This window comes from Sander vitreus, chromosome 1 (genome assembly GCF_031162955.1).
Source record: "Sander vitreus isolate 19-12246 chromosome 1, sanVit1, whole genome shotgun sequence".
Taxonomy (NCBI): Eukaryota; Metazoa; Chordata; class Actinopteri; order Perciformes; family Percidae; genus Sander; species Sander vitreus.
This window is the reverse complement of record NC_135855.1, coordinates 1,769,338-1,783,421: the sequence shown is the minus strand read 5'-3', so window position 1 is coordinate 1,783,421 and position 14,084 is coordinate 1,769,338. Positions and strand designations below refer to the sequence as shown.

At 42.8% G+C, this 14,084-nt stretch overlaps 1 protein-coding gene across 1 annotated transcript in view; it reads left to right on the top strand.

Annotated features, from left to right (window-relative positions):
* itfg1 (integrin alpha FG-GAP repeat containing 1) overlaps positions 1-14,084 on the top strand; it is a 162,562-nt gene that overhangs the window by 97,398 nt on the left and 51,080 nt on the right. Inside the window, 2 exon segments of the mRNA XM_078246787.1 lie at positions 7,418-7,568; positions 8,613-8,721. Coding sequence (XP_078102913.1) covers positions 7,418-7,568; positions 8,613-8,721 — 260 coding nt within the window.

Genomic DNA, 14,084 nt, shown 5'->3' with positions numbered 1-14,084 from the left:
GAACACAGGTAACCAACAAGAAACACAGAATGAGGGAGAGGCACAGCCTGGACCGTGACAGCATCTCCATCCCTGTTTGCTGTTTTCATGCTGAATTCATCTGTTTTTGTCTCAATCTCCTTTTGTAGAGATTTGAAGTCATAATAATAAAGATAGACTTTTGGCGTCAATTGTAGGGTTGGGACATGTTACGACAAGAAAACACTTTTATCTGTCTCTATCGTGCCGTGTATCATACATCACTTCAGACTCATTTCTCCACGAATGTGCATTTTGCCCAAGAAAAGTCAACACAGTTTCAGGGTGGGTGACAACAGCATACTAATGACAGTAATCAATCAACGTTTTTTTATCAAGGAACACACTCACACAAAACGTGTCTGTTTGGAACACTGCTTGCAGCTTTCTCGAGAACAGCTTCACACTCTACACTGCGCTTCCTTTGGTCCTGAGCAATACACCATGACATAGTTGCATCCCCTAGCAATGATCGAGTATACACGTCATTTGCTAACGGCTAGCTATTTGTGAAAAGACTTTTTCCTGGAACAAAAAGCCTTCATCGCTGATGCTTGAAGTGGTTGAGTTTCTAGAATGTAACATCTCCGGTCTCTCTGGTCTCTCTTCATCGGCTCTTGAACGTACTGTTGCAAGTGACTAAGAGCGAGCTGTACCCAGCATGCCCTTCGGCGTTGTAACAGTTTATAGGGGTCCCTTCTCAATACACTAGACAGTGTGTACATAACACACTACTTATAAATATGTACTGCAGATCTCAAGAGTTAGCACTCAACACTGCACATTGGATTCTCAAAAATATACCCCGCCAAGTGTGAAGTCGAGAAACCCCAAAGGACGGACACGCAGAGACCCCTTCCATTTTAGTTAGATATCCCTCTTTTTTGACATTGTGACAGATTAAAATTTTGCTGCAAGGGTGGCACATTTTATATTATATCCCTGCCTCACACATTCTTTTTAAGTGTGAGTTTTAAAGCGCATCCTAGATGACAGATGTCCCACCAGGCTCTTAGCTTGTATTCTGCCTTCCCCTCCACTCCCAAGACACTTGCATTGGGATAGAGAGGGAAGGGTGGGGAGTAAAGTCCTGAGAGAGGGAGGGCTTTCATGATTAGTCTTTTTTTTTTAGACCAGAGTCTGTTTTTCCCATCACCATTACCACGGCGATCTAAGAACAGGTACAGGGAGCTGTCTCCAGAGACAGATAGACACATAGATAGAGAAAGAAGGGGATTCAGTCTCCCCAGGGAATCAAATGGGGGATGGTGACAAGTACTGAGCACACAAAGGACAGGCAGAGATAGTCCCAAAGTGGATGGGTTTTATTTCAGCTCTAGTAAATTACTCGCCACTTATCCAAAATCCACAAACAGGCCAAATGCAGGGTGTGGCCACAACAATGCAAAGTTTGCTGTATATCCAATCAAGCAGAAAATAATTAAACATAGAAATGATTCCCCTTGTCGGTAGACAAGAAGTACATGTTTGTGTGTCTTGCTACAAATGCATGCATGCAAAATTGTGAGCTGTGCAGTATGTGTAGCAAGGTAATTCTTATCTAACTGGGGGTAGACATATGTGCAGCAGAGCAGGAGAGCAGTGCCTGTGGCTCTTGTACTACCACAGGGGCTTGGGGCTCCAGCCTGAGGCAGCTCTCGTTCTCTTAAATACTGATGCTCTTATTTTGAAAAGAGTAAATCCACCCTGAAACTTAATATGTTGCAGAATGTATTTATTCTCTGTTAAAGCTAGAAACCAACACACTCTATCACTATATCTAACTATAAATCGAGGAACCTCTGTGCATGTGTGTGTTGCTCACAATTCTCTGGTCATCTGCGCGCTGTAGCTGCTTGCTTCACCCAGGCCACATCGCTACCTGGATGCGTGACGGCTAGACGTATTAAAGGGGACACGCTGAATGTCTAGATGAGCCGCAGCCGAGCCTCGCCTGATTGAACCGCACTTATAGTTAGATACAGTTCTGGGGAAAGAAATAATGGGAACCAAGCAATCGGCCTGTTCTGAACAGACACACGCTCCAAACGAGTTCTCAACTAGTACTCTTAAATCATTGATTACTGTATGTTGAGAAGGGCTGTTTCAGGACTGCCTTGTGCACAAACCCTTATTGACATATGTAATTTATTTGATTGACAGTTAGGAAGTAAACCAACACTCTTCTCAATGACTGTGCTGAGGAAGCCTAGATTAGAGAGTGCTGATATGTACTAGTTGTAGAGGGATCTAGGTTGAGCTCTTTTTAAATGGGTCGAGAGTTGTACATTTAAGAGGGTGAAATCACCTTTTATTGGAGCTCCATTACACAAGTACATTAAGAGTGAAGTAGAAGTAAGTAGGAGTTATGGACAAAGTGAGTGTTACCAAACGGATTTTCTGGTTCAAAACTGTATAGAATGAAATATAACAATGTCATTTTTTTTAAGGTTTATTTAGATAGGGACAGGTACAAAAAAACATAGATAAACTTCAACAGTCATCTGATGTATGTATCATAGTGTTTTTAGCCGAAGCTAATTCTCGACACTTGTCCCTAGTAGGGCTTTTGGTTACAAATAAAAAATACATAGTTATTACATATATCAGACATTAAAATCACTCACCTTTCGGCGAAATTCGCCGTTTTGAAACCAAAATAGGTGACCTACCTCGTGTAGATTCGATGAGAAAAAGGTGGGGGGGGGGGTTAAGTACTCTGGCATATGACTATTTTTGAAAAATAAATAAATTAAAAAGTCCACATGGCATTTGTTTTGATGCGCTGGATTTAACCAATCATCGAACTTCCACCTACCAATGAAACGAGTTCTAGCCAATCAGATGCAAAGTAGGGCGGGTCTTTGCCGAAATGTGAGTGCTCTGCCGGTGTGGTCTCCGTGGTAACGCGGCTAAAAAAAATGGAGGCAAAGTTTATCAAACTTGGAGCATGTAGATACAGGGTGGAGACGGGAAGCCGTTTAGCACTTGGCGCCTCAAACTGAGGGAGCCGGGTGCTTCTGCAGCGCATGGTCAAGGAAGACACTGTACGGCAGCAGCGGTAAGTAAGGGCTGCTAGTCACAAAGCTTCGGTCCGTGCACTCTGTAATACGAGTACGTTACCGGCAACGACCGCTACCGTTGCGACTGCTCCTTTACTGACCGACCGTGATACAAACAATACGAGTGTGCACGTTCATAGCGGAACACGATTTGTCATTAACGATGGCCACTGTGTAAAAGCCATCTGAAGCCCAAACTGCCTTGACAAAGCTGTCTGTTTGGAATCAGCATGGCAGGTTTTTAAACATAACGGCCCAGAGTTTAGACGTCTAGCTATATGAAAAGATAAACAATGCGACGTTTTTAATAAATGTAAATAAAGCAGCTAATATCAACATGGACAAAATCATGAATGTACTAATTCGCTTTTTTGATGATGACCTGGCCAAAGTAGTAAAGTTTAGTTTTCACAATGATTCATTGTAGGATTATGATATTATTGCAATATGTAAATCCACATTGACTCTTTATTTAACATACGGTTGGAAGAAGTAAAAGTTTTTAAAAATGATGAGTTTTATTATTGTGTAATGTCAGAAGGACTTTAACTGTTTTGCCAGTCAAATTAACTTTAATGAGTGCATATTGAAATATTACACTGTTGGTTGGCAAAAAATGCATCTCAAAATGCATCAGATTGATGCTTTAAAATATGGAATATTTAACATTTTCTTCCAGGGGAGCATGCCCTCGGACCCCCCTAGAGGGGTAATATCCTTCTCACCTTTTTCACCCCTGACCCGTTTTCATGCCTGATACATCTTGTGATGCACTTTTGGACACATCATCAGTGATAGTACCTGAGGTCATAGGGGGTTTCGGGTCTTTCCACTTCAGACCCCCTCACCCAGGTGACCCGACCGAGAGTGATCAGTTCCCGGCCTGTGTCCAAGAAGCGTTCGCCCACTGTTTGTCCCTCCTGATCCACAGCCATCGTGAGGCTTTCTCTGCAGCCTCTGAAGCTGTACTGATGGCTCTTCTCTTGCGTGCCCCTGTGATTCCCAGGAGGCTGTAGGCTCTGCACAGTGATTTTCCTTCAAAGCCCCTTCCCTCAACCTCGATGGGCAAGCACTGTGCACGCCACCCCCGTCTCCGACACTCCTCTACCAGCTACACATATTTCTCCCTCTTTCTTGCACTGGCTTCCTCCATCCTCTCCTCCCAGGGCACTGTTAGCTCCAACAAGATAATCTGCTTGGATGTTACTGAGAATAGAACCATGTCAGGTCTAAGGCTGGTCTCCACGATGTCTCGGGGGAATCTGAGTTGCTTCCCCAGGTCCACCCTTAGCTGTCATTCGCTGTTCCCAGCAGGCCTATCTGAACTTTTGGTCGGGTAGGCGGGTGTTCTCCTGCTCTTAAGAATGAAATATTGTGCCTTGGTGGTTGTAAACCCTTGCTCTGATCGATGGCAGTAGTGATGGACTCAGCAACTGCCTTCAGCACTTGGTCATGGCGCCAGCGACCATCCCCAAGTGCTTTAGGACAGCTGCTGAGGATGTGCTCCAGAGTTCCTCTTCCCCGGCACAAGGTGCATGCTGGAGTCTCAACCTTGCCCCAACAAAAGAGATTAGATGGGCTGGGCAGGGTGTCATAGACCGACTGAATGAGAAATTTGATGCAATAGGGCTCAGCCCTCCACAGCTCCGCCCATGAAATCTTTCTCTCCATGGCATCTTCCCATCTGGTCCATGCGCCCTGTTGCCTCAATCCCACCATCTGGCTTGCACGCTGCTCCTCGACCCCAGCCCTCACTTCTTTTTGGACTAGGTCCCGCCTTTCCTTGCCCTTCAGTTTGTTGTAATGGGTTGTTGGAGTGCTTCCCAGTCCTGCACGGCTGATAGCCACAGAACCCACCATTTCCTTGTGGCGCAGCCGTGATTCTGCCTGGTCCACTGCCTCATGTGCCCTCCACTTTCTGCCAGTCCTGACCTCAATGCCAGCTTGAGATACTCTTGGGTCCTTGGATTCCCTGTACTGAAGCACCTCCCTTGCTCTGGTAACCATGAACTCTTCGCTAAGGCTGTTGATTGGTAGCGTTAGCTTGTTTTTGTTGCCGTAGAGGGCGATGCTTCTCAGACTTCTTGGCAAGCCCAACCACCGTCGCAGGTAATTGCTCACCCTCCTCTCAAATCCTTCCACGGTGGAGATTGGAAATTCATACACCAACAATGGCCACAATATCATAGGTAGGATGCCATGTTGGTATAACCAGGCTTTGAATTTCCCCGGAAGGCCTGATTTATCGACTGTAGTCAGCCAGCTCTCCAGTTGTTCATTTGTTGCCCTGATGCAAGTGGCATCCTTTAGAGAGCAGTCAAAGGTTTTTCCAAGGCTCTTCACAGGCTTCATTGTGACTGATGGGTTTGGGGTACTTCCTAGGGAGAAGTGGAACCGGTCTGTTACCTTCCCTCTCTTCAGTACCAGGGACCTGGATTTTTCTGGCTTGAAACGCATCCTAGCCCTGGTGGTTAACCTCTCTAAGCCCTGGAGGATCCATCTGCATCCTGGGACTGACAAAGTTGTTACTGTCAGATCATCCATGAATGACGGATTACGGACTTGGTTTTGGGGCCTCTGCATTCCGGCTCAGCGGATTTGACTAGCATGTTCATGGCCAGGGAAAAGAGAATCACTGAAACAGTGCATCCAGTGATGATCCCCTTTTCCAGACGATGCCGCTCAGATGTAACTTTGCCGGAAGTGAACCTCAGATTAAAGTTAGTTATAATAATCGATGATGAGGATCTTGATGCTGCTCGGAACATGATGTCTCCCCAATGCATCCTCCACTAGCTTGTGGGGTATGGAGCCATACGCATTGGCTAAGTCCAGCCATAGTACAGCCAGGTTTCCTTTCCCTTCATGAGCCTCTCTGATCAGTTGTGTCACCACTCCACTGTGTTCAAGGCACCCGGGAACCCCTGGTATCCCTCCCTTTTGCACAGAGGGGTCGATGTACTGGTTCTTTAGGAAGTAGTCTGACAGCCGTTGGGAAAGGATACTGAAAAATATCTTCCCCTCGACATTTAGCAGCGAGATGGTCCTAAACTGCTCAGTGGTGGTTGACTTTTCTTCCTTTGGAACCCACACCCCTTCTGTAGATCTCCATTGTTGGGCAACTTTCCCCCTCCTCCAGATGAGCCTCAGGATCTTCCACAGACGGTGCAAGAGCTTGGGGCACCTCTTGTATACCAGAGTATGGCACACCATTGGGTCCTGGTGCTGAGCTGGTTCTGGAAGCCTTGCCAGTTTGGATTTCTTTCCAACTGGGTACTTTGATGTTGAAGTCAGTGGTTGGTGTAGATGGGTTGATGAGGTGTCTGCATTTGCCGAGGCCCTCTTCCTGGGCTGCATCGCTAAAGGTGTCATGCAGATAGGTGTCTATTTCCTCTTTTGAGCAAGTGAGGTGGCGACTGCGTTTCTGGCCTAGCAGCTGTTTGGTAAACCCAAAAGGGTTTGCTAGGAAGGCAGCTCGTCTTTTGGCTCTCTCCTTAGCCCGCCTCCTATGCCACTCTGCTCGGCGGAGGGTCAGCAGCTTCTTTCTGAGAATGCCTCGTAGTTCTGCCAGCCCTGGCTTCATATCCTCGGTTGCCCCCCTGAACTGCCTCTCTTTAAGAGTCGAAGTTCCTGTCTCAGCTGTGCAATCTTCTCTGCCCTGCGGTTCTTGGAGTACTGGTTTGTAGCAGCGTGCTTCTCCACTGAACAAAATACAGATTTACATTATTATTAAAAATACAATAAAGATGAAATAAAAAGAAATGAAAATGTATACAATGAGAGCACAGTGTAAAAAACTAAATATGAGAGCAAGATTGTTCCCGAATTAGCCACAATTTGGTATTTTTTTAAAAGTGGCTAATGTTGGGATACCATTTATAGTTCAGTCATAGACACTTGTATTACATCACAAAGGATTGTGGACTATTTATTGTAAGAAATACAGCACTATTATGTTTGGCCTAAGCGTCAGACCCCTAGCTTAGACACCTCTTTTGTGATATAATACCAATACACTGCATCAGTCCAGCTCATAGCAAGAGGAGAGGGAAGTTGGGGGTGGTACCAGGGTCAGCTTCAGAAATGGTATGTGAGGAGTCAGCAGTGAGTGATTTTCCAGATTTTAAATACCACCACATTGGTGTATTTGAATGTGACTGATTTTAAGAGTCAGCTGGTATGATTGAGCCTTTAAAAAAGTCAGACTGATCAGCTGGTGACATGAGCAATTTTCCTATTCTGTTTATCAAGATGCTTCATTGTGACCATCCAGATGCAATTGATAACATGCATTTTCCCACCATCCCTCTCTCTTTCTCTTTCTCTCTGCCTCCCAGTGGTCAGCAGGCCTTTCTGTTGGAGAACGTGCCCTGTAGCAACACCAGTTGCCAGAGTGTAGGAAGGATGTTCCACATCCACTGGGACCAATCAGATCTGGGAGCCATCCAAAATGCCATCATGGCAACATTCTTTGACATCTATGAGGACGTGAGTAGTTTGTGTTGAGATAAAGTTGCTCGGAGCTTGTTTTAGTCACATACAGCACCATCCTTTCTCTCGTTCTTTTTCCTTCCATTTCTTCACAGCTTTTACTACATCTGTCTCTCTAGATGTCTCTCTCTCTAAATGCCCCCACCTTTGTCCGTCGCCTCTTATCTGTCTAAGTAATGCACAGGCATCCACATATGAGATAGTTAGATATGCCGCTAAAATGACATCCACATTTCTACTTTATTAAATAATTATATGCCACGTTGAGAAGAGAATGAATACATCTCACAGAGCACACAAGAAGATTTGGTTTCTCTAATGTAGAAAAGTGGATTATGGGTAAAGCTTTTTTCGACGTCAACAAAATGACTTTAAGTGTATGCTTTTCCTTTCATGCTCAGAAGTAATATTCCATAATTGGACTGAAGAGGACGATGTCGTGTTCAGTTTAGTGTTTGTTTCTAATCAGGAATGTTGTTTAAAGTGCATACAGTAGTTTGTGTGCAAGCCTACTTTACTCAGTCTTTGTATTTACAAGAAGAAGCACTATTATATGGTTTTTCTACACCTCTCATACATCCAGTTTTTTTTCATTTATGTTAACCCGGATTTCGATGGTGACAATGGTGTTCATTGAAACACACACAGTTTTACACACTTGTGAACATACATAGAGTACATACTTTGTCAAAAATTCTTCACAGATTCTTCCACACACCCACACCCAGAATGTGCGACTGTATTGCAATCTGCTGTATGTGCCTATCTTATCAGAATTAATTATTACTGCTCATGCAGCCTGTCTGTTAAATTCTTCTCTCTCTCTCTCTCTCTCTCTCTCTCTCTCTCTCTCTCTCTGAGAGAGGCTTTATAAATGTGAGAGAGAGACGTAGTGAGGAAAAGAAGAAATGAAGAGCGGAGATGATAATATAATGCTGGATCAGTCACCCAGTATGTTAGAGGGATAAAAATGTACATCAGAAGACACACACACACCATGCTCCCATTGTCCCTTATCTATATGCCTGTCTTCATTTGCAGGGTATATTAGACATGCTGGTTCTCAGCCAGGCAGAGGGCAAAAACGACTTGATCATCCATGCTTTGAAGAACAATTTTGAAGCTGATGCCTACTTCGTTAAAGTGATGGGTAAGTGACTGATTTGCTAAGTAATTTGCTAGGTCGCTCTGTTCCTCTCTCCTCTCCACAGGCCTAAAACAGTTTATTGGATGGGGCACATGAAGAAAGAGAAAGGCCTCTCTCTGTCTTATTCTATTTCCCAAATTACATATAGAGAAAAGCAACTGAAATGTTAATGGTTTAGTGTGTTCTTTGTACTTTTTTTACCAAAACCACCCCCCATAGACCAATTATACAATCACTGAACATGAGCAGCTCTTTTCCCAGACCTAGAAACCAGATGGTCATGATGACTATTATCTGTCACATTATTTAGATTTCTAGCCTCAAGCTAGTCAGTTGGTGGAGAAAAGGTGATCTTGTCTGAGTGTTTTGTTCTATTCAACCTGAATTAAAATGGCCACTGTCCACACAAGACTTCTCCCAAAAGGTCACTTTAAATACTCTCTTTCCCTGCTTCTCCACTATAAGCTTCTATATTACTTAAACAGGGAAATTACAATGTTTTCACTCTGTTGTTATTACACACATTACACACAGGCCTGAAATACACACACATGCTCAGTATCTGTACATGCATTAATGGAGAGATGTCACAGTGAGGGAGCTGCACATGAAAAGGCGCCCCCAAGCAGTTGTGGGTTCGGTGCCTTGCTCAAGAGCACTTTGTCAGTGCCCAGGAGGTGAACTAGCACCTCTCCAGCTACCAGTCCACCACCATACTTTGGTCCGTATGGGGACTTGAACCTTGAACCTATGGGCACTTGGAGCGACCCTCCGGTTCCCAACCCAACTCCCTACAGACTAAGGTTGGGTACTGAATCTGACGTAAACAGTAGTAACGAGACCGAATAAGAACGAAAATTTCGGTGCCTGACTTTTTTTTTTTTTTCCAGAAGCATCGCTGCACGGGACGCTACGTTACCAGATAGTAGCTGGATTAAACCCAACGGTTAAAATGCTGACAGCTTACGTTAAACGGTGTAAAGTGTGACTGTATTTCCCTGGAGAGGATTCCAACAGTGGGATGGTGCGTTTCTTTGAAACTCGCCAGCCTTATGGTGTATTTTAAGTTATTGTGAAATACCCTTTTCCCGTCTGGTGCTTGTTTTCGTCGTTTACCAGCAATTTACTGGTGAAATAAGTTGTTATAAGTTATAGTGATTACATTATTAATCAATCATTTAATTTTGACCATATGGCCTTAGCAATAAACAAGCCGTTCTTTAATGTCGCCAACTGTCGTTTTGTTTCGTTTCGTCTCTTTTTTTTTTACATTTTATATTATATACATTATAAATATATTATATATATTTCAATTTAGGCACCGGCACCGCTTTAAAAGTATTGTTTTAGCACCGGTATCGGAAAAAACCCAAACGATACCCAACCCTACTACAGACTACTGCCACCCCAATAGGCTACAACTTGAAATTGATCTTGTTTTACTTGTTGCTTGTTGTTGGAAAGGGCACAGTAAAATGTCCACGTCTTTTACTAAAAGTTTCCATTATGCAGATACTATGAACCTTGTTTTGTTGGCAGTCAGTCTGATTTCTCACTAGGTTGTTTGTTTTTATGGATTATGTGTGGCTTCTGGTGTTCCACGTTATTATTGTAAAGTGTTAAAATCATCCTAATTTTGGTTGCAAACCAACCTCTGGCTGTGTGACATTGGGAACTAGTACATATTTCACACCACTAATATGAAATAAAAAGATAGCATAATTAGTTGTAGTGAGGAGCCACATGTAAAACTGTTAATTAAGTTAATCATTTACTGTTTTACTACTAAACACTAATGGCTGTGGTGGTCACCATGTAAATCCTGGCACCTTTGTTGCATGTCAGCCTCCTCACTTTCCACTTCCAATGGCAGAAATGTAACCTTTATTCTGTCTATTCTAAAGATGACTTAATGTTCACTAATTCAGATGAAATATCACACACCGTTTGTGCAATGGGCTGTATTTCAGTCACACTTTAATCCTGATATTCACATATGATGTCTACTAGACTAGAAGCAACGGTAGCTTTGATATCTGCATGCGATGCTCAGAAATAGTTTTTATATTTTTGGATTATTGCTTTTTCCTTTCAGTTAGTAGATTTTATTTTGTGATTGTAAAAATCAAGACGCTGTCTTCTGAAGTCAAAATGTTGGTACAGCGTTAGTGCCTAGTGACATTTGAGGAAAGCAAAAATAGTTCCACTCTAGGGTGGGCCTTTGCACAGTTTAATCTGTCACTCTGCTCTGCTCATTAGTAGGAGAACTAAAAAGAGCGTTGTTGATCCCTTTCTGTATCAGAACAGTTGGCGAACAGTTGTTGTGTTGTCTTTTTTAAAAGGGAGGGGATACAACTGCTCCTCCTTTCAGAATCACAAGAAACACACATAAATCATCACCATGCCCTTGTGAACACGATAGTACACACACTTACTTGGATACTTACAGTATGTAATTAGTATTCTTTGCCAAGTTTTACATATACACACACATTTGACCTGTCTAATACATACTGCCTGAGATACATTGTTTAGTCATGATGCTCTTTAGTTATTAAAAACACATTTTTATTATAACCTTTATTTATATTCAGGGAGGGCCATTGAGCGCAAGCTCTCTTTTCCAATGATGCCCTGATTACAGTGCAAATAAAAAGACATAATTATTTTCTTGATTAATTGTTTGGTCATATCAGAGTGAAGAAACTATTCACATTTATGAAGCTGGAATCAGAGAATTTGGAATGTTCTTAAAAAATTGCTCAAAGCGATGAATTGATTATTAAAATAGTTGGCGATTCATTTAATAGTTGACAACCAATCGATTAATCAGCTCTAGTTTTGTGATCATGCTCAGTAGAGACTCACTCAGTTGACAGAGTTTAACAGTTTAAATGCCCTGCACACCACCATAGGTGGTGTTTGCTTAGGTTTGCAGATGAGCAGAGCTATGTTACATTAGGTCACTGGATTTCATCTGGAAGATGTCATTTGTCAAATCTCTTGTGTGGGTCTACCATAGGTGTGCAGGGCCTTTCATTTTTAGACAATAATTGAAGTCACAGTTACAATATTGATCAGAACAGAAACAGAGTGTTTTTATGTTTCTGTTGGATTGGGTATCAAAGGAGGCTAATTGTAGTCTAGATTTATCTCCAGACAACAGCAACCGGCACAAATGTTTGGGAGAAAATGCCTAAAATATTACATATTATTTGATATGTCAATGAACAAAAAATTGTAAAAGGAGACATGTATTTTCAGTTAGCCTGACAGCTTCTGTGTGCACAAGTACGTTTGTGTATGTCCTTGACTCGTCCTCCTTCATCCCGCTGTAACACAAATTCCTTTTGTGCCGCCTCTCTAAACACTGCTGTTCTTTTCGTTATCCATGTCTTGTCTCACTGCAGCACATCAAACAAAACACACACAGACACACCCACACCAAAATGCCTGTCTCCCCCTCCCGTCGATGCAAACACTGTCAGCTCCTCCACTTCTCCTCTGTATTCAACTTCAGCTGTTACACGTTTAGTTGTGAATATTTCACACGTTTAGCGTTGCATTTTCTACATCTAGCTGACAAACTAGCGAGCAAACAACAATCAGCCAAAATAAAAATGTATCTGTCAAGTCTTACACCCTGTCGACATTTCATTCCTCTCCCCTGTGAACGTGAGCTCAAATGCAGCTTAATAGCCTCACACCTCCCTGTGAAACCCCCCGGAGGGCAAATTTTCTTTTTCTTTTCAGGCTCCTCGGATAGCATGGCTGATAGCATCACACTGTAATAATTGAGACTGAGTGTGTGAACTTCATATTCAGACTTGACACATTATGTCAGACAGTGATGTGGCTTTACAGCCTGATCCTCCGTTCTGTAAGATGGAATCCTGTTTTCTCAAGATGACATCACTCAACCCTCCCCAGAGCATTATTGAACACCCGCTGAAGGATTGACTTTGTGTCAGGCTTGGTGGTGTGTGTGTGTGTGTGTGTGTGTGTGTGTGTGTGTGTGTGTGTGTGTGTGTGTGTGTGTGTGTGTGTGTGTGTGTGTGTGTGTGTGTGTGGGTGTGTGTGTGTGTGTGTGTGTGTGTGTGTGTGTGTGTGCGCGCAGTTTGCGAGTGTGTGTGTGTGTGTGTGTGTGTGTGTGCATGCGCGCGCAGTTTGTGAGTGTAAGGTAAGATCCCATGAAGCACACAGGCTTCCTGGGATGAATCCATCACAGGATGGCCTCGGACAGCAGCCTGCCAGAGGCCTGGACTCTTGCTGGGCTTTTCACACTGAGATGACTTGAACCTGTACCGGTCTGACATCTTATTGTCCCGTGCTCCCGACATGCAATAGTTCACTCATACGTACATTCCATCAAGACCTGTACAGTACCTCTGTTGCCATATGTGCATATATTATTTAGGAACTAGAGGGGTTTTGAGTACAGCTGCAGACCAACAGAAGATTGGCAGCTAGGATGCCATTCTGTGAAAAGAAAAAGAAAAATATATACATAGAAAAAGAGAGAGAGAAAGTATATCATGGCTGTAGCCATTTTTTTTGGATACTCCTTCAAGTAAGGTTCTTCTCAAAGGGGTTTGTTGAATGCTATTTAATGTATAATTGCAGTTCAGTTGTAGCCACTGTGCTTGTTTTCTTGGCAAATACTGCAAAATATTGCAAACTTTGCATGGGCTCAGGTGTGCTAATCTCTGACATTCATTTAATTTTCAAAAACTTAATATCCCAGATTCTTTTTAGTTTTTGTAATGATAATGGAGCAATACTGATATATTGTTTTTTGTTTGTTTTATTTAGCTAATTGTCCGTATGCAAGAGTTAATGAGACGTCGGCCTGTGGGTCAGTCAGTTGTTCAGTAATAACTTCGATCCTCTGAACCTTTCATCTAACACAACAATCTGGTCCAAATTTCATTTTGTTCATTACTTTAATGACCAAATACCCGCAAAACTCTGACATTTCCATCAGCCTCAGCTTTACTTTCAGTTTTGTGATTATTAGCAAATGTTAGTATCAGGTAACTTTACACTCGTACTATTTTGACGGTACTACTACTACTGTTTAACACAATCAGATGAATAATGGTGAACACAAACAACTAGGGCTGGAACCGAATATTCAACTATTCAAATATCTTTCCCTAATACTGTAGAATAACGGAGGGCTTTAAACATACACACCCACCCGGTTGGAGGGCAGCAAAGAAAGCAGCAGTGACGGCAGTCAGCTAACTTTTGCTGCCAATATCAGCTGCTCAATTTCAATAATGTTAAAAACGTGTATGTACGCTGAAAATCATCGGGATTAAGCAATGAGATGAGGAAAAAAGACAGCTAGCTGAGTCTAATTT